General features: G+C 48.7%; 1 protein-coding gene across 2 annotated transcripts; it reads left to right on the top strand.

The window, feature by feature from the left end:
- The first annotated feature begins 6,119 nt into the window (after window positions 1-6,119).
- On the top strand, window positions 6,120-16,753 carry LOC132812478 (zinc finger protein 239-like). Of its 2 annotated transcripts, XM_060822950.1 has the most exons (4): window positions 6,120-6,216; window positions 6,914-7,004; window positions 13,178-13,335; window positions 15,495-16,753. In XM_060822950.1, the coding sequence occupies exon 4, from the start codon at window positions 15,837-15,839 to the stop codon at window positions 16,731-16,733; it is 897 nt and encodes a 298-aa protein (XP_060678933.1). In that variant the 5' UTR covers window positions 6,120-6,216; window positions 6,914-7,004; window positions 13,178-13,335; window positions 15,495-15,836; the 3' UTR covers window positions 16,734-16,753. The 2 variants fall into 2 exon arrangements, with proteins under 2 accessions (XP_060678933.1, XP_060678932.1); XM_060822949.1 differs by lacking the exon at window positions 6,914-7,004.
- Window positions 16,754-18,533: the final 1,780 nt, after the last annotated feature.

Raw genomic sequence — 18,533 nt, 5'->3', positions numbered from 1 at the left:
CCACATAGGAGGTTAGTGAGCAAAATTAGGGCGCATGGTACTGGGAGCAAAGTACTGACTTGGATTGAAAACTGGTTGGCTGACAGGAAACAAAGAGTAGTGATAAACGGTTTCCTTTCAGAATGGCAGGCGGTGACCAGTGGGGTACTGCAGGGATCAGTGCTGGGCCAGCAGCTTTTTACAATATATATTAATGATAGGGTGGCAGGCTTTGGTTCATTAATATGTAAATCCCAGAACTTGTTTGAAGCACATTCTCGTCACAACGTAAGGTCTGTATCCCAATCTTAAGTGAGACTGGTTCGATTTCCAAAGTAGGAATTTATAAAATCTCACATAGATTGACTGCCTGTAGATTGTATTTGGCTCAAAAAATGGACAATGTATCTGCAAATACAAAATCACACCAAAGCCTTATATGTAAGTGTACATGCATGAGAGTGCGTGTGATTGTGTGCGTGCTTGATAAAGTGTGTGAGTGATAGAGTATCAGCCTGTGAGAGGGTGCATATGTGTGTGTCTGAGAGAGGGATCTGTGTGACTGTGAGAATGTGTGCTTTGTGTGGGTGTGAGAGAGCGTGGCAGTGAAGTGGGGTTACCTGTCATGTGACAAGAATCCAAGGTCCTGGTTGATGCCACCCTCATGTGTGGCCTCTGCTGCGCCACTAAAACTGAATAAGCAATTACATAGCACACATTGGAGAGGGCAGGGTGGGACTTGTCTTTCGATTTGCAGAAGGTGGGAGGTTCTGGGTGCTGGAAACTAGGGAAAACACATGCTGGAGGACCTTCAGCACAGAGACATGCAGCTGGAAGCCAGGCTGCAGACACGTTGGGGGAATCATCAAACCCCCTACACTGTGGAAACAGGCCCTTTGGCCCAACAATCCACACTTACCCCCCCCCCGCCTTAGAGCATCCCACCCAATAACCTCCACAGCTAATCCCTCAATTTAGAACACCCAATCCACTCTAAGCTGCACACCTTGGGAGGAAACCAGAGCACCCAGAGATTGGGAGAGGGGGTTAGGAAAGTGCAAACTCCACACAGACAATCACCCTGAGGGTGGAATCGAACTCAAGGCCCTGGCACTGTGAGGCAGCGGTGCTAACCACTAAATTGCTGCCGCGCCGCTGGCAGTCTTGGACTGAAGGAATCGATTGGCTTCATGCCAGTCCTCGTGACACTCCAGGTAAAAAATGAGGTCTGCAGATGCTGGAGATCACAGCTGAAAATGTGTTGCTGGTTAAAGCACAGCAGGTTAGGCAGCATCCAAGGAATAGGAAATTCGACGTTTCAGGCATAAGCCCTTCATCAGGAATGAGGAGAGTGTGCCAAGCAGGCTAAGATAAAAGGTAGGGAGGAGGGACTTGGGGGAGGGGCGATGGAGATGTGATAGGTGGAAGGAGGTCAAGGTGAGGGTGATAGGCCGGAGTGGGGTGGGGGCGGAGAGGTCAGGAAAAGATTGCAGGTTAGGAGGGCGGTGCTGAGTTGAGGGAACCGACTGAGACAAGGTGGGGGGAGGGGAAGAGGAAACTGGAGAAATCTGAGTTCATTCCTTGTGGTTGGAGGGTTCCCAGGCGGAAGATGAGGCGCTCCTCCTCCAGCCGTCGTGTTGTTATGTTCTGCCGGTGCAGGAGTCCAAGGACCCGCATGTCCTCGGTGGAGTGGGAGGGAGAGTTAAAGTGTTGAGCCACGGGGTGATTGGGTTGGTTGGTCCAAGCATCCCAGAGGTGTTCTCTGAAGCGTTCCGCAAGTAAGCGGCCCGTCTCCCCAATATAGAGGGGGCCACATCGGGTGCAGCGGATGTAATAGATGATGTGTGTGGAGGTACAGGTGAACTTGTGGCGGATATGGAAGGATCCCTTGGGGCCTTGGAGGGAAGTGAGGGAGGAGGTGTGGGCGCAAGTTTTACATTTCCTGCGGTTGCAGGGGAAGGTGCCGGGAGTGGAGGTCGGGTTGGTGGGGGGTGTGGACCTGACGAGGGAGTCACGAAGGGAGTGGTCTTTGCGGAACGCTGATAGGGGAGGAGAGGGAAATATATCCCTGGTGGTGGGGTCCGTTTGGAGGTGGCGGAAATGACGACAGATGATACGTTGTATACGGAGGTTGGTGGGGTGGTAGGTGAGAACCAGTGGGGTTCTGTCTTGGTGGCGGTTGGAGGAGCGGGGCTCAAGGGCGGAGGAGCGGGAAGTGGAGGAGATGCGGTGGAGGGCATCGTCGATCACGTCTGGGGGAATCTGCGGTCCTTGAAGAAGGAGGCCATCTGGGCTGTGTGGTGTTGAAACTGGTCCTTCTGGGAGCAGATGCGGCGGAGACGAAGGAATTGGGAATATGGGATGGAGTTTTTACAGGGGACAGGGTGGGAGGAGGTGTAGTCCAGGTAGCTGTGGGAATCAGTCGGTTTATAGTAGATGTCTGTGTTGAGTCGGTCGCCCGAGATAGAAATGGAAAGGTCTAGGAAGGGAAGGGAGGAGTCTGAGATAGTCCAGGTGAATTGAGGTCGGGATGGAAGGTGTTAGTAAAGTTGATGAACTGTTCAACCTCCTCGTGGGAGCACGAGGCAGCGCCGATACAGTCATCGATGTAGCGGAGGAAAAGGTGGGGGTGGTGCCGGTGTAGTTGCGGAAGATGGACTGTTCCACATATCCTACGAAGAGACAGGCATAGCTGGGGCCCATGTGGGTGCCCATGGCAACTCCTTTAGTTTGGAGGAAGTGGGAGGATTGGAAAAAGAAGTTATTCAGGGTGAGGACCAGTTCAGTGAGTCAAAGGAGGGTGTCAGTGGAAGGGTACTGGTTGGTGCGGCGGGAAAGGAAGAAGCGGAGGGCTTTGAGTCCTTCGTGATGGGGGATGGAGGTGTACAGGGACTGGATGTCCATAGTGAAAATAAGGCGTGGGGACCGGGGAAGCGAAAATCCTGGAGGAGGTGGAGGGCGTGGGTAGTGTCCCGAACGTAGGTGGGGAGTTCTTGGACTAAAGGGGACAGAACCGTGTTGAGCTACGCGGAGGTGAGTTCGGTGGGGCAGGAGCAGGCTAAGACAATGGGTCAGCCGGGGCAGTCAGGTTTGTGGATTTTGAGCAGGAGGTAGAAACGGGCGGTGCGGGGTTGTGGGACTATGAGGTTGGAGGCGGTGGATGGGAGATCCCCTGAGGAAATGTAAAACTTGCGCCCACACCTCCTCCCTCACTTCCCTCCAAGGCCCCAAGGGATCCTTCCATATCCGCCACAAATTCACCCATACCTCCACACACATCATCTATTGCATCCGCTGCACCCGATGTGGCCTCCTCTATATTGGGGAGACGGGCCGCTTACTTGCGGAACGCTTCAGAGAACACCTCTGGGATGCCCGGACCAACCAACCCAACCACCCCGTGGCTCAACACTTTAACTCTCCCTCCCACTCCACCGAGGACATGCGGGTCCTTGGACTCCTCCACCGGCAGAACATAACAACACGACGGCTGGAGGAGGAGCGCCTCATCTTCCGCCTGGGAACCCTCCAACCACAAGGAATGAACTCAGATTTCTCCAGTTTCCTCATTTCCCCTCCCCCCACCTTGTCTCAGTCGGTTCCTCAACTCAGCACCGCCCTCCTAACCTGCAATCTTCTTCCTGACCTCTCCGCCCCCACCCCACTCCGGCCTATCACCCTCACCTTGACCTCCTTCCACCTATCACATCTCCATCGCCCCTCCCCCAAGTACCTCCTCCCTACCTTTTATCTTAGCCTGCTTGGCACACTCTCCTCATTCCTGATGAAGGGCTTATGCCTGAAACGTCGAATTTCCTATTCCTTGGATGCTGCCTAACCTGCTGTGCTTTTACCAGCAACACATTTTCAGCTGGTGACACTCCAGCCCATTTGGGGAATTGAATTTGCTTCCACAGAGTTTCCACGGTGCAGGGGTCATTGCATCTCAGCAGCTTCAACGATCCAAAGAAGGGCTCGTCTACAGCGAGAACACTAGTCCACATTTCGCTACAGAGTTAAAGTTCTGTACACAGTCAGAACCCTGGAACACTCCCACGCAGGCTGCGTGTAATCACGGGGCTTCTCAAGTCACGTTGATGTTTGAAATAATTTCCCCTCCTGGATTCAAACACTGCTGATATTCAGGCCCTGAGTAAATTTATTGTGTGCGCCTGAACAGCAAATCCTCCTCTGCTAATACCTTGAGAAAACAGATCATTGCTGTCATTGCAGGGCAGGAAATAGGATAGGAAAATTCTAGTTTGTACCGAACAGCCTTCCCTATCTCCTACCCGAAATCTCTGTTTCCCAATTCCTCCACCTTTCAATGGATTCCAAAACGAATTCATCCTTCCATCCTCCTGTTTTTGCCCAGCTCCCCTCACCGGAAAGCGTTGACTCTCGGTTCAGTTTCTTAGTCACTTCTTGCCATTCCCAGTATATTGCCCACATCTTTATTTAGTTTTTAAAACAGAAAGGCAGTGGTTTGCTGATGCCAGGATCTGAGGGTAACTGCGCTCACACTCCAGATTCTCTCTCGCATCATTCACAAAAATCTGCACTGCACATGTGGAAAGAAGGGGATGCTGGGAGTGGGTGGGACGCATTCACCAACTCCCCATTCAATCAAGATCCAATCATGCCCACAGCACCCCCAGTCTATTCTCTCTCGCTATCCCTAGCTTCCCCCCGCCCTCTCACACACATGCCACCCTCTGCACCTCCGTCCATTCTATCTCCATACCCTCTGTCCCCTGTCCAATCCAGTCTCTCGTCCACCCTCTGCCTTCCTCCATCCAGTCCCTCTCCCCACACTCATTCTCTCTCTCCTCCCACTCTCTGCCCCCCCATTCTCTCTCTTCCCCCCACCCTCTGCTCTCCATCCATTCCCTCTCCCTCCCCCACCCTCTCCTAACATGCATTGTTACTCTCTTTCTCCCCCACCCTCTGCCCCCTTCCATTCTCTCCCCACCCACTGACCCACGTCCATTCTCTCTCCCCACACTCTGCAACCCCATTCTCTCTCTCTCTCTGACAAACGCTCTGCCCCCCACCCTGTGCACCCCCAGGGTTTCTCTAACTCCAATGCTCTGTTCCCGTGTCCATTTCTCTCTCTCTCTTCCGCCTAGCCTCTGTTTCCCATCCAATTTCTCTACCGCTGCCCCACCCTCATCCTTTCTTGTGTCTCGAACCCTCTTTGTCCACTGTATCAGCCCTTCTCAGGACAGAGAGAGCGCGGATGGTGATGACTCTTCCTGGGAGATGGGAGGGGGTGGTGTGAAAAATGGCTGATCTTTAACATTGAGAATCGCTAAAATGATATTTTCATAAACATCATTAAAGTTTGAAAGCAAATTCAATTATTTTTTTTTAAAAGCAGCAGCCATTTTTCTGAAACTTGCATTGAAATGTGTGCAATTAGGCCACAGTTGAGAATAGGCTGTAAAGATGGAATGGCCAAGTCCTCGTCTTGTGAAGTTGGTTCAGATTAAGTAGAAATAGAGTCATAGAGTTGCAGAGCAGGGAAACAAGCATTTCAGTGCATGCCAACACATACTCTAAATTAATCTGGTGATCCATTTGCCACCATTGGCCCATATCTTTCTCAACCCTTCCTATTCATATACCCATCCAGATGCCTTTTAAATGTTGTAATTGTTCCAGCCTCGACCACTGTCTCTGGCAGCTCATTCCATACATATACCACGCTCTGCGTGAAAATGTTATCAGTTCGGTTCCATTTAAACCTTTCCCCTCTCACCCTAAACCTATACCCCTCCAGTTTTGGATGTCCTCTACCTTGGGGAACGGACATTCAAAAGTTGAGCAGCCAGACAAAATGCAAAAGGAATAAACTGTTGAGCCCCAGGAAAACAAAACAAGTGTGGCTCCAGCCTGTTTTTCTCTCCGATTGGCAGTTGGACCAGCATCTCCACTGGGCACACTGCGCATGCTTTTCGGTGTCAGGAAGCATTGCGCATGTACGCTGGTGCCAGCAAAATACTGCGCATGCTCCTTACTGTCAGCGGAAACGGCTCGCAACATTCTTCTGATCGACCAATGGAAAGCCCTGTAGGACCGGAAGGAGTGCGGTCTTCCGGCCATTGAGAGCCTCCCCCCTATTGTCTGAATGCGGAAGTTGGACCATGCGCTTGTGAAGGTGTTGCTGCTCCTCTCTCTATGAATGAAGATTGAACTTCATCCCAGACTGCAACTTCTTTCTTCTGTCTAACATCTGTGAGTACAACTTACTCTTCTCACAGTAAAAAATGAGGTCTGCAGATGCTGGAGATCACAGCTGAAAATGTGTTGCTGGTTAAAGCACAGCAGGTTAGGCAGCATCTCAGGAATAGGAAATTCGACGTTTCGAGCATAAGCCCTTCATCAGGAATGAGAGAGAGTAGCCAAGCAGGCTAAGATAAAAGGTAGGGAGGAGGGACTTGGGGGAGGGGCGATGGAGCTGGGATAGGTGGAAGGAGGTCAAGGTGAGGGTGATAGGCCAGAGTGGGGTGGGGGCGGAGAGGTCAGGAAGGTGCCGGGGGTGGAGGTTGGGTTGGTGGGGGGTGTGGATCTGACGAGGGAGTCACGAAGGGAGTGGTCCTTGCGGAACGCTGATAGGGGAGGGGAGGGAAATATATCCTTGGTGGTGGGGTCCGTTTGGAGGTGGCGTTCTCACATACCACCCCACCAACCTCCGCATACAACGTATCATCCGCCGGCATTTCCGCCACATCCGCCACAAGTTCACCTGTACCTCCACAACATCATCTATTGCATCCGCTGCACCCGATGTGGCCTCCTCTATATTGGGGAGACAGGCCGCTTACTTGCGGAACGCTTCAGAGAACACCTCTGGACCGCCCGGACCAACCAACCCAACCACCCTGTGGCTCAACACTTTAACTCTTCCTCCCACTCCACCGAGGACATGCAGGTCCTTGGACTCCTGCACCGGCAGAACATAACAACACGACGGCTGGAGGAGGAGCGCCTCATCTTCCACCTGGGAACCCTCCAACCACAAGGTATGAATTCAGATTTCTCCAGTTTCCTCATTTCCCCTCCCCCCACCTTGTCTCAGTCGGTTCCCTCAACTCAGCACCGCCCTCCTAACCTGCAATCTCCTTCCTGACCTCTCCACCCCCACCCCACTCCGACCTATCACCCTCACCTTGACCTCCTTCCACCTATCCCACCTCCATCGCCCCTCCTCCAAGTCCCTCCTCCCTACCTTTTATCTTAGCCTGCTTGGCTACTCTCTCTCATTCCTGATGAAGGGCTTATGCTCGAAACGTCGAATTTCTATTCCTGAGATGCTGCCTAAGCTGCTGTGCTTCATCCAGCAACACATTTTCAGCTTACTCTTCTCACCCCCTTTTTCATTTTATTTTTTCACTCTGGTGTTCAGTTCTTCACTTGCAGCAAAGTTGGTTCAGGTATGTGTCTTAATTGGCAAACACATGGTAAATGTATTTACGCAGTGTGAAGTTATAACCTTCCCTATGAAATAAAACAGAAAGCAGGTACATTGTTTAAATGGTGATATATTGGGATGTGGAGTAAGTGAGGACTGCAGGTACCGAAAATCAGAGTCGACAATTGTGGCACTGTAAAAGCACAGCTGGTCAGACAGCATGCGATGTGCAGAACAGTCAACGTTTTGGGCAAAAGCCCTTCATCTAGGAATGATGTGTGGATGTACAAACGTGCCTCAGCTACCTTCTGCTCAGGCTTTCTACTCCAGTCAATGCCAGTTGTCACATAGGTGCAGCAAGCAATCAGCAAGGCAAGTGGTATATTAGCAAGAGGAATTGAGTTCAAAGTGGGGGTGCCTTCCTGTAGTTAGGGAGGTATTAAATATGTTCAAAGCTGAGTTCATCTGACTTTTGAATCTCAAAAATAGTTATGGGGGAAGACAAGAATTTAAAAAATATATATTTTTATTCAAAACTTTTTCAAATCTCTCACAACACCTCTATATACAAAAAAGAACAATACCAAAATACAGAAATAGAGCAGTCCAACAATGTCGTATTATGATACTATTAATAATGAGCTACCTATTATTCTACTAGGACAAACTTAGCTTAAACTAAACTACAATCAAATTGAATAAAAATAAAATTAAACATAATTTAAGTTAATTTGAATTCTATCACATTACTTTATTCTATTTCACTCACCATACCTCCATTAAGGCTTCCATCCATGGGAGCACCAGTTATTGCACCCGTATTCTTTTCATTTAGCCTTGCCCTCCCAGGGCCCCATGAGCGCCCAGACTGATTCCCACAGCTATACCACAGCTCTAATTAATACTGCTGATCAGTCTGCATCAATATAATTTAGAAAAGGCTGCCACGTCTTGTAAAACTACTGTTTTGTAGTGCACCATATTTGTGAGGTCATCTTGGGGGCGGATGCTCCATCACCAGCCTATGCCTCCCCATAAGCCCTGGGGTTTTTTACAACATCCAATTCATTAAAATGTTCTTCCTTGCACAGTGCGTAAGAATGTTACACAGTCTGTTCCTGTGTTCTCCGAGAGAAGGCAAATTTGGCAACCCCAGAAGAAGAAATACCGGATTCACTTTAACTTCAATCCCCCAGGATGTCCTTCAGCTCCCTTACTATTGCACTCCAGTATCTCTGGATCTTACAACATGACCAATAGCAGTGTGTGAGTGCCTATACTAATTTTACATTTGGGACACTCTGGTGATGTTCCTCTCTTGAACTTAGCTAGCCTCTCTGGCGCCACATAAGCCCTGTGTAAAATCTTCAATTGCATGCCCTGTGCATTGTTACATTTTGAAATTTTCCTTAGATTTTCCCATTTATCTTGCCATACTGCTAATGAAATATCCCATCCAAGCTCCCGAATCCACATCCTGGAGACTCCCCCACATCCCCTAAGCTACGTCCCTTCTGTAAGTGATACAACGTACTAACTGAAAGAGCGCCTGTACACCAGAGTACTCTTTACTCCACATTTGACCTGTAAAACTGAGCCAGAAGTGCGGTCTTCCTCTGTATATAATCCCTTAGCTGAAAGTCCCGGAAAAGGTCCCTATTAGACAATGCATATTTCTGACTTAGCTGGCTAAATGACATCAAGACCTAACTCAAATAAATCTTCCCAGTAGGAGATTCCCTTATTCTCCCATGACTTAAAGCTGGAGTCCATTGCCCCAGGTTTAAATCCTTGGGCTGCCACCAGTGGGGTAATCAGCGAGGTCTTCAGCCAATTGCCCTTGTCTTGCCTCAGTGTCCTCCAGGCTTTCACTGTATTTAAAATGATTGTACTCTTACACTGCTCAGTCTCGGATTTCATCTTATCAATGAATAATAGATTAACTTAGGGGACATCTCGACTGCAATGCTTCAACGTCAAGCAAAATCGACCCCGAGACCCCCGTGCCCAGTCACCCACATATGCTAAGAAAGCGCTTATTTGATATTTCTTCAAGTCCAAAAGGTCCACCCCTCCTTACCCTTTGAGAGCTGCAATTGGTAAACTTAATTAGGGGGCGTCTGCGACACCAAATAAAAGAATCTCGCCAACCATTGAGCCTCCGTAATACTCATCTGGGTAGCAACAACAGGAGCATTCTCCTGGGGTACAACAGGCGAGGAAGAACATTCATTTTGTTCAGGGCTATTCGGCCTAACCATGATAACGGTAATCCGTCCCACTGCTGCAAATCCTGCTTTATCCTCTCCAGTAATTGTACATATTTAGCTTTATACAGCTGGTGGAAGGCAGAGGTAATAAAAATTCCCAAATATGAAAACCCTTTTGACGATGCATTCCATCCTGCAGATCAGGCACCTCCGCTAAATCTCTTCCCCCCACCCCAATCCCCCACCCCTTTCCCCGCCGCCCCCCCCCCCATCGGCATGGCTTCTGATTTTGTAAATTTGATCCTGCAGCCTGAAAAACTTCCAAATAAATTAATTGTTTGAATCAATCGAGATTGGCCAAGAACAAAAGGACATAATCAGCATATTGGGTGATCTGATGCTCCTCCATTCCCACCCCTGGCCCCACTATTTCAGGATCCCTCCTGATAGCCTCAGCTAATGGCTCAATTGCCCAGGTAAATAGCAGCGGTGAAAGAGGACACCCCTGTCGACTACCTCTCCCACTATTAAATTTATGACTTTGTGCCATTTGTGATGACTGCTGCCTCAGGATCATTATACAATACCACCACCCATCTAGCAAAGATTGTCCCCAGATCAAAGCGCTTGAGGACCCCAAACAGGTACATCCATTCTATCTGGTCAAATGCCTTTTCTGCATCTAGGGAGGCCACCGAATCCAGGATCAACCTTTGCTGGCATTCCTGCACCATGTTCAGTACCCTCCTGATATTGTTGGAGGAGCTATGGCTTTTAACAAAACCCATCTGATCTTCTTTCACAATACAGGACAACACCTTTTCCAACCTCAGAGCCAGCGTCTTGGGTAGAATTTTAAAATCTACATTCAACAGTGAACTGGGTCTGTATGAAGCACATTCTTTGGGGTCTTTCCCCTTCTTTAAAATGAGGGAGATATTAGCCTCCCTAAGAGAGGGCGGAAGATAATCCTGTGCATATGAATAGCTGTACATCCACAGAGGTGGCTCCACCAACACATTTATAAATTCCTATAGAATTCACTTGGGAATTCATCTGACCGCAGTGCTTTTCCACCTTGGAGATGCTTTATTGCATCCTGCATCTCCTGTATCTTCATAGGCGTATTCAACAGGGAAACCTGTTCCGCGTTTATACTAGGGAGGCGCAGGATCTCAAAAAAGGCCTGTATTCTCGCCGCACTGTGTTCATCTCCCACCGACCAATATAACTCTGCAAAGTATTCCCTAAATCTAACATTAAACTTCTTTAACTCAGGGGTAACTGTGCCAGCCTTCTCTCGAACAGACATAATAGATTGGGAAGCATTTTTCTTTCTGGCCAGATATCTACCTGGCTTATCTCCAAATTCAAACAATTTTTGTTGAGCAAAGCAGACCTTTTTTTTCCCAGTGTGTGCAATGAGTTGGGAGCAGCCGGAGAGCTGCAGCTTGACCAGTGAAGGCCTATTATCATATACTTCCTCAGCTATCTGCAGGCGGGTCTCCAGCATTTGTTGTTGCTCCTTCCTCTGCGTCCTTCTAGTTGTTGAATAAAAAATAATCAGGCCTCATAAATATGTCTTAGTGGCCTCCTACAGTATTTCCGGATTACTGGCCGTACCCGAGTTGATATCCCAGAAGGCTCTGAACTCTTGTAATATACTCAACAAATTTGCTATCCCTTAATAGGAATGGGTCCATACACCAGTGCTGTGCATCCATTCCACCACTCTTGATTTTACCGTCTAAATACATGGTCCGAGTCAGCTATATTGCCAAGTTCACAAGCCAATGTTCTGTCCAAGCAATCCAATGGCATTAAAAAGTGTCAGTTTCCATGTGGTACTTGTGTGGGTTGGAAGAGAAAGTAAAATCTCTCTTCCATTAGGGTGGAGATGCCTCCACACATCCATTAATCCCAACTCCTCGCACATGTCCACCAACTGCTTAGGTTGCACGGGTGTACCTGCCTGGCTCTGGCCCCTTGGCACCCTGTCTACCTCAGGATCTATTAGGCGATTAAAATCCTCTCCAATGAACATGCGGTGTAGCCCAAGACTCATTAATTTAGCAACTGCATCAATTAGAAATTTAAGAGGGTGCACCGGGGTGACAATACACATTCAGGACGCCATACTCTTCACCATGTATTAGAGCTTTAAGAATGACGGACAGTCCATATTCGTCCTTAATTTGCTCAATTTCCTGGAAAGGGAGGTTCCTTCTTACCAGTATAGCCACTCCTCTACATTTGGAGCTAAAAGAGGAGAAGAATATCCTATCATAACCACCTTGCTGCAGTTTCAGATGTTCCTTATCAGGTAAATGTGTCCACCCTTTCCTTCCTGAGGCTTGACAGCACCTTCTTTCTTTTTAATGGGGGAATGGCTCCCTTTTACATTCCAGGTGCACCACCTGAACGAATCAGTAGACATGGCCATTCAGGGCAGCCCGTGATTTCCCAAGAGGAGGAAACTTATCTGAGGTGCGGTGAACAACAAAGACATTAACTCTATAAAGCCTAAAAACTGCTCCTATTAAAAACTACTATAAATAAAAATCTAACCACCACATATAACTTGAGCAAACGCTCAAATAACCCGCAATTATTGATTAGATTACTTACAGTGTGGAAACAGGCCCTTCAGCCCAACAAGTCCACATCGACCCGCCGAAGTGCAACACCCCAGACCCATTCCATTACATTTACCCCTTCACCTAACACTACGGGCAATTTAGCATGGCCAATTCACCTAACCTGCACATTTTTTGGATTGTGGGAGGAAACCGGAGCACCTGGTGAGGAAACCCACGCAGACACGGGGAGAATGTGCAAACTCCACACAGACAGTCACCTGAGGCGGAATGGAACCCCGGTCTCTGGCGCTGTGAGGCAGAAGTGCTAATCACTCTGTCACCGTGCTGCCCACGGTAGAGATCTCTTCTCCCTCAACCCCCACCATTGCCACCAGCCTGGCTCCTTCCCACTGAGGCTGTGTCCCAAACGCCAGGCAATTCACAGATTGAAAAAAACATGTTATTTACATTCTGAGAGTTAACAATGTTGCCCATCTCCCCACACCCCTTCTCCATACATCTTAAACACAGGTATAGCCACCCCCAATCCAAAAACAAAAGGACAGCAGCTAAAAAAAAGGCTCCAGACAATACCTAACTGACCGATATACTAAATAATTCAGTCAAGGCAGTACGTATAAAGCCGATAACCACAACAAAAGGGGCAAAAAAGTAGCATTGTCTGGAATGATGTCCCTCCCGCCTTCACCCCGACTCGATTTCTTCAATTCAGAGAATTCGCAAAGTCCTTTTCTGCTGAATCAAAGTTATATACCATCCCTCCATGAGTGAAATGCAATACGGCCAGGGACCTCAAGGAATATTATATGTTCAGATCCCTTAATTTTCTCTTAACTTAATTAAATGCCCTTTTCTTAATCCAGGCTCCTGAGAAGTCCTGAAAATATATTATTCTGATCCTTTGTACATTAGAGCCTGTGGATCTCTTCCCAGTCTTCTTGCTGTTTCAATCACTGATTTTCTTTATAATGCAGGAGCCGCACTAGGACCACGCAGGGCTGTGGGTCCGACCCGGACCTGCACATTTCGATCCGGTGTGCCCGCTCCAGACTCAACAGGCCAGAGTACAACTCCAGCCCCAGGAATCCAATAAGGTCTTCGCCTTCCTCGCATTCCGGAAGACCCACGAGCTGTAAGACTTTTCTTCTACTTTAGTTTTCCAAGTTGTCCACTTGCTCCTGAAGGACCCGAACCTGGTCTTCCAGCGTTTGGATCCTTCCTCCTGAGACCTCCGCCACCATCTCCGATGCCACGGTCCTCTCCTCCGCTGCCTATTCTCTTCAGGCCAACACGTGAATTTCCTGTCCATGCTTTTGCAGCGTGGCAGATAGTGGTTCCATCGCTGCTTCAATCTTTTCTCAGAGATTGGCAAACTCCGAGAGTAACTGCTGCTGTCCCATTAAATCCACAGGAAGTTTGAGCAATGGCTCCAAGCACCCCCAATGCAGCTGGGGAGTGCCCTACCTGCTGCACCCCTTTCGGCCCCTTTCCTTCATTTGCTTTCATTCTGTTCCTAAAGCTGTCAAACCACAATTATAGCAGCTCCAGACATTCAGTAAGTTTATATTCGCAATTTTTTTCTTCTACGGATGGTTAATGAGGGGGGAGGGGTAAAAGTCCACCTTGCCGGGGGACAAGCCCAGCACAGCAGACCACTCAAACCACCGCCATCTCGGATTTCCAAGAAAATGGTTTTAAGACCAGTACAGAACAGCTACAGAGTTATACAGCAGAGAAACAGATCCTTCGGTCCAACTAGTCTATGCTGACTATGTTCTCAAACCCAACTAGTCCCATCTGCCAGTGATTGGCCCATATACCTCCCAGTCATGTACTTTTCCAAATGTCTTTTAAACATTGTCACTGTACATGCATCCACTACTTCCTCTGGACACCCATCCCACACACAAACCACTCACTGTGTGAAAAAAATGGAGCTCTTCGTGTCTTTTTAAAATCTTTCTTCTCTCCCCTTCAAACTTTGCTCCCTAATCTTGAAAGCCCCACCCTAGGAAAAGGACACCTGCCTTTCACCTCATCTGTACCCCTCATGATATTATAATCCTCTGTAAGGTCACCTCTCAATCTCCTCTGCTCCAGTGAAAGAAATCCCAGTCTCCACTGCCTGCAGGTATATTCATGTTCAGTTATGATGTGTTCGGTGTTGGTGCAGGCTCAAATGGCCAACTCCTGCTCCCAATTCTCACACTCTGTGTCCAAGACAGCATTGGGAAAGGGGAGGGATAGATATCTTGTTTGTTTTTATTTTTAAAATGCACTTGATTCCACAAATAAATGCAACAGGTACAAGTACAGCACATGCAGTATTCCTCATTGCAGCTTCAAGGTTTTGTGTCCTCTTCTTCCGTGTTGGCTCCAGCACATTCGGCTTCCTCCCACCCCCCCCCCCAATCCCCGCCCTGAGCCATTGATGCTTCCATTCTATAAAATAAAGAGAGGGATGGGTAGGGTAAATAGACAAGGTCTTTTCTCTGGGAGTGTAGAACTATACAGTAGTAGGTTTAGGGTGAGGTGGCCCGGGGAGGAGGCGAGGGATTTAAAAGGAACCTAAGGGGCAATTCATGCAGAAGATGGCGCGTGTAAGGAAAGAGCTGCCAGAGGAAGTAGTAGATGCTGGTATAATCATGACACATTTAAAAGGCATCTGGATAGGTTTATGAATAGGAAGAGTTTAGAGGGTTATGGGCCAAATGCTGGCAAATGAGACCAGATTCGGTGAGGATATCTGGTCAGCATAGACCATTTGGACCAAAGGACCTGTTTCTGTGCTGTATATCTAGATGACTCTGGCTTGCCAGTCTGTTCAATTTCTCTGTGGTGTCATAGCCTTGGTGTCTCATTCCAAAACTCCCCCACCCCTGTGGGGGCAGGTTAACCATTTTGTGTCTGATTGGTTGTCAAGAAGCTGCTTTGCAGGTTCATCCTGAATTTACACACGAAATTTTTGCTTCCAAAAATCAGACCGGCTCACACTCAACAGTATCCCAATGTCGTGGAAGATATTAATTTTCAGGTGGAGGTATCCAAAATTCAGAGAGGTGTCAGTTGTGACTGTTTTGCTTTTCTGTCCCTGTCAGATCCTGAATCAGCACTTTCAGGAGAATTAGAATGGAGTGAGAACGAGGGAGAGAGAGAGAGAGAGAGAGAGTGGAATGGTGCTTTCAGTTTTGTGGAATAACAAAACAAAAGAATGTTCTGCAGAAAGTAGAATTGCTTGTTCTGAATTTCTACTCTGGACTGACAGTGATGACTTTTGTAATCTCTTTTCAGAGTATTTGATCTGAAGATGAAGTTTCAAAATCAACAGATGAAGGGCTTATGCCTGAACCATTGACTCTCCTGCTCCTCGGATGCTGCCTGACCCGCAGTTTTTGACTCTGATTCTCCAGCATTTGTGAGTCACTCAATCCATCAGGACTGCAACGATGTTCGACCTTGATCCAATTGGTTCCTGTTTCAGTACGTTTTCAGCATCAGTGGGACTGGAAGAGAGACCCGACTGTTGCAGCAACGCACGGAGTGTGGAGCCTGAAACAGTTAACTGGCCTGGAAAGAGGAATTCAAGGCTGGGAGAGGACATACACGCGTTTGTGTGCAACTGTAGCTTTGGCCATGGAGAAACCATGGAAGTGTGGCGACTGCGGGAAAGGTTTCCGTGTCCCGTCTGCCCTGGAGACACATCGGCGCAGTCACACCAGGGAGAAGCCATTCTCCTGTCCTGAGTGCGGGAAGGCCTTCAGTGATTCCTCTGCCCTGCTGAGGCACCGGCGAGTGCACACAGGGGAGAGGCCCTTCAGCTGCCCTGAGTGCAGGAAGAGCTTCAGCGATTCCTCCGCCCGGCTGAGGCACTTGCGGGTGCACACAGGGGAGAGGCCCTTCAGCTGCCTCAAGTGTGGGAAGGCCTTCAACGATTCCTCCGCCCTGATAAGGCACCAGCGGCTGCACACAGGGGAGAGGCCCTTCCGCTGCCCTGATTGTGGGAAGGTGTTCACTCGCTCCTCCCACCTCGTGATTCACCAGCGGGTCCACACCGGTGAGAAGCCCTTCCCCTGCCCCAAATGTGGGAAGGCCTTCAGCGATTCCTCTGACCTGCTGGCCCACCGGCGGGTCCACACTGGCGAGAGGCCATTCACCTGCTCTGTCTGCGGGAAGTGCTTCACATGCTCTTCCGACCTGCTGAAGCACCAGCGTGTCCACACTGGGGAAAGGCCCTACAGCTGCTCTGAGTGTGGGAAGGGCTTTACCCAGGCATCCCACTTGCTGACACACCGGTGGGTCCACACTGGGGAGAGGCCGTTCACCTGCCTCGAGTGCGGGAAGGGCTTTGCTGTCTCCTCCAGTCTACTGACGCACCAGCGGGTCCACACTGGAGAGAGGCCGTTTGCCTGCCCTGAGTGTGGGCAGAGGTTCACAATGTCCTGCAGTTTGAACAAGCACCAGCGGAGGCACCAATGCTCCCAACAATCAGATTCTGCCGGTAACGCTGCTGAGGGTCACCCCCAGGACTGAACCTCCTGCCCTTTCTGACAGTGGGGGTAGTGGAAGAGTTGGTAGGCTTTTTTGTTTTCTACTGGGGGAGTGGAGGGGGTTGGGGAGGTGGCTCAGTGGTTCGCACTGCTGCCTCATAGCGCCAGGGACCCAGATTTGATTCTATCCTCAGGGTAACTGTCTGTGTGGAGTTTGCATTTAATTCCCCCCAGTGTCTGCGTGGGTTTCCTTTGCGTGTTCCAGTGTCTTCCCAAAGTCCAAACGTGCACATGTTTGGGCGAATTGGCCAAGCTAAACAGTCCCACAGTGTTCAGGAATGTGTAGATGTGCTGCATTAGTTCGGGGTAAGTGCAGAGTGATAGGGTAGGAGAATGTGTCTGGATGAGTTACTCTTCATAGGGTCGGTCTGAACTTGTTGGGCAGAAGGGCCCGTTTCCACACTGTAGTGATTGTATGATTCCATGAACATTTCTTCCAGTGGGCACTGCTGCTCATTGAGCCCGGGACCCGCACGAACCTAAGACCATTGGAGCAGAAGTTAGGATATTTTGACCCATCGAATCTGCTCCAGCATTTGTTAGAGACAAAATAAAAAACTGCAGATGCTGGAATCTAAAATAGCCAAGCAGGGGCTGGGCACAACAAGGCAGGCAGCACCAGGAGGTGGAGAAGTCAGCATTTCAGGGATTATCCCTCAGGACTGAAGAAGGGTTCTACCCGAAGCGTTGACATCTCCATCAGAAATGATTTACCAGGATATTGTCAGAACTAGAGGACATAGGTTTAGAGTGAGAGGGGAAAGATTTAAAAGGGACCGAAAAGGAAAACGTTTCATGCAGAGTGTGGTGCGTGTATGGAATAAGCTGCCAGAGGAAGTGGAGGAGGCTGGTAGAATTACAGAATTTAAAAGACATTTGGTTGGAGACGTGAATAGAAAGGGTTAGAGGGATTTGGGCCAAGTGCTAGCAAATGGGACTAGATTAATTTAGAATATCTGGTCAGCGTGGACGAGTTGGACTGAAGGATCTGTTTCTGCGCTGTACCTCTCTATGACCACCGGTCCTAATGTAAGTTTAGAACTGAGTAACTTTGCATAATTCAATCTTGTTGAATTCACCTCCTGAAAGGTTTCAAATGAACCCCTCCAAGCGATATGATTTAACTACATCAAGTTGGATAAAGTATCCCATCAAGTTCAACATGAATGCGCAGTTGAAGAAGTCAGAAGTCACACAACACCAGGTTACAGTCCAACAGGTTTATTTGAAATCCCAAGCTTTAGGAGCATTGCTCCTTCATCAATGCTGCTCCTTCATCACTTCACCTGATGAAGGAACAGTGCTCCGAAAGCTCCTGAATTCAAATCAATCTACTGGGATTCTCACCTGGTGTTGTGTGACTTCTGACCTGTCCACCCCCTGCACCTCTGCATCAGAGTTGACAAATGAGATCAGATTTTATTCAGCATGATTTAGTGAGATATTCACCTGGATGTCCTTATGCCTGAAACATCGATTCTCCTGCTCCTCGGGTGCTGCCTGACCTGCTGTGCTTTTCCAGCACCATACTCTCAACTCTGATCTCCAGCATTTGCAGTCCTCACTTTTTCCTGGTTCATGTGGAAACTCAACACTGTCAGAGTGACAAAGAGACGCCAGTCATAGAGTACTATAGCACAGAGACTGGCCCTTCAGCCCAAACCGGTCCATGCTGACCAAAATGTTTGTCAACACTGACCTCATTCCCTGCACTTGGCCCATATCCTTCTCAAGTTTTCCTATCCATGTATTCGTTGAAACACCTTTTCAATGTTGTTGATGT

Source organism: Hemiscyllium ocellatum, unplaced genomic scaffold (genome assembly GCF_020745735.1).
Source record: "Hemiscyllium ocellatum isolate sHemOce1 unplaced genomic scaffold, sHemOce1.pat.X.cur. scaffold_2752_pat_ctg1, whole genome shotgun sequence".
NCBI classification, from domain to species: Eukaryota; Metazoa; Chordata; class Chondrichthyes; order Orectolobiformes; family Hemiscylliidae; genus Hemiscyllium; species Hemiscyllium ocellatum.
This window is presented reverse-complemented; position numbering and strand designations above follow the sequence as displayed.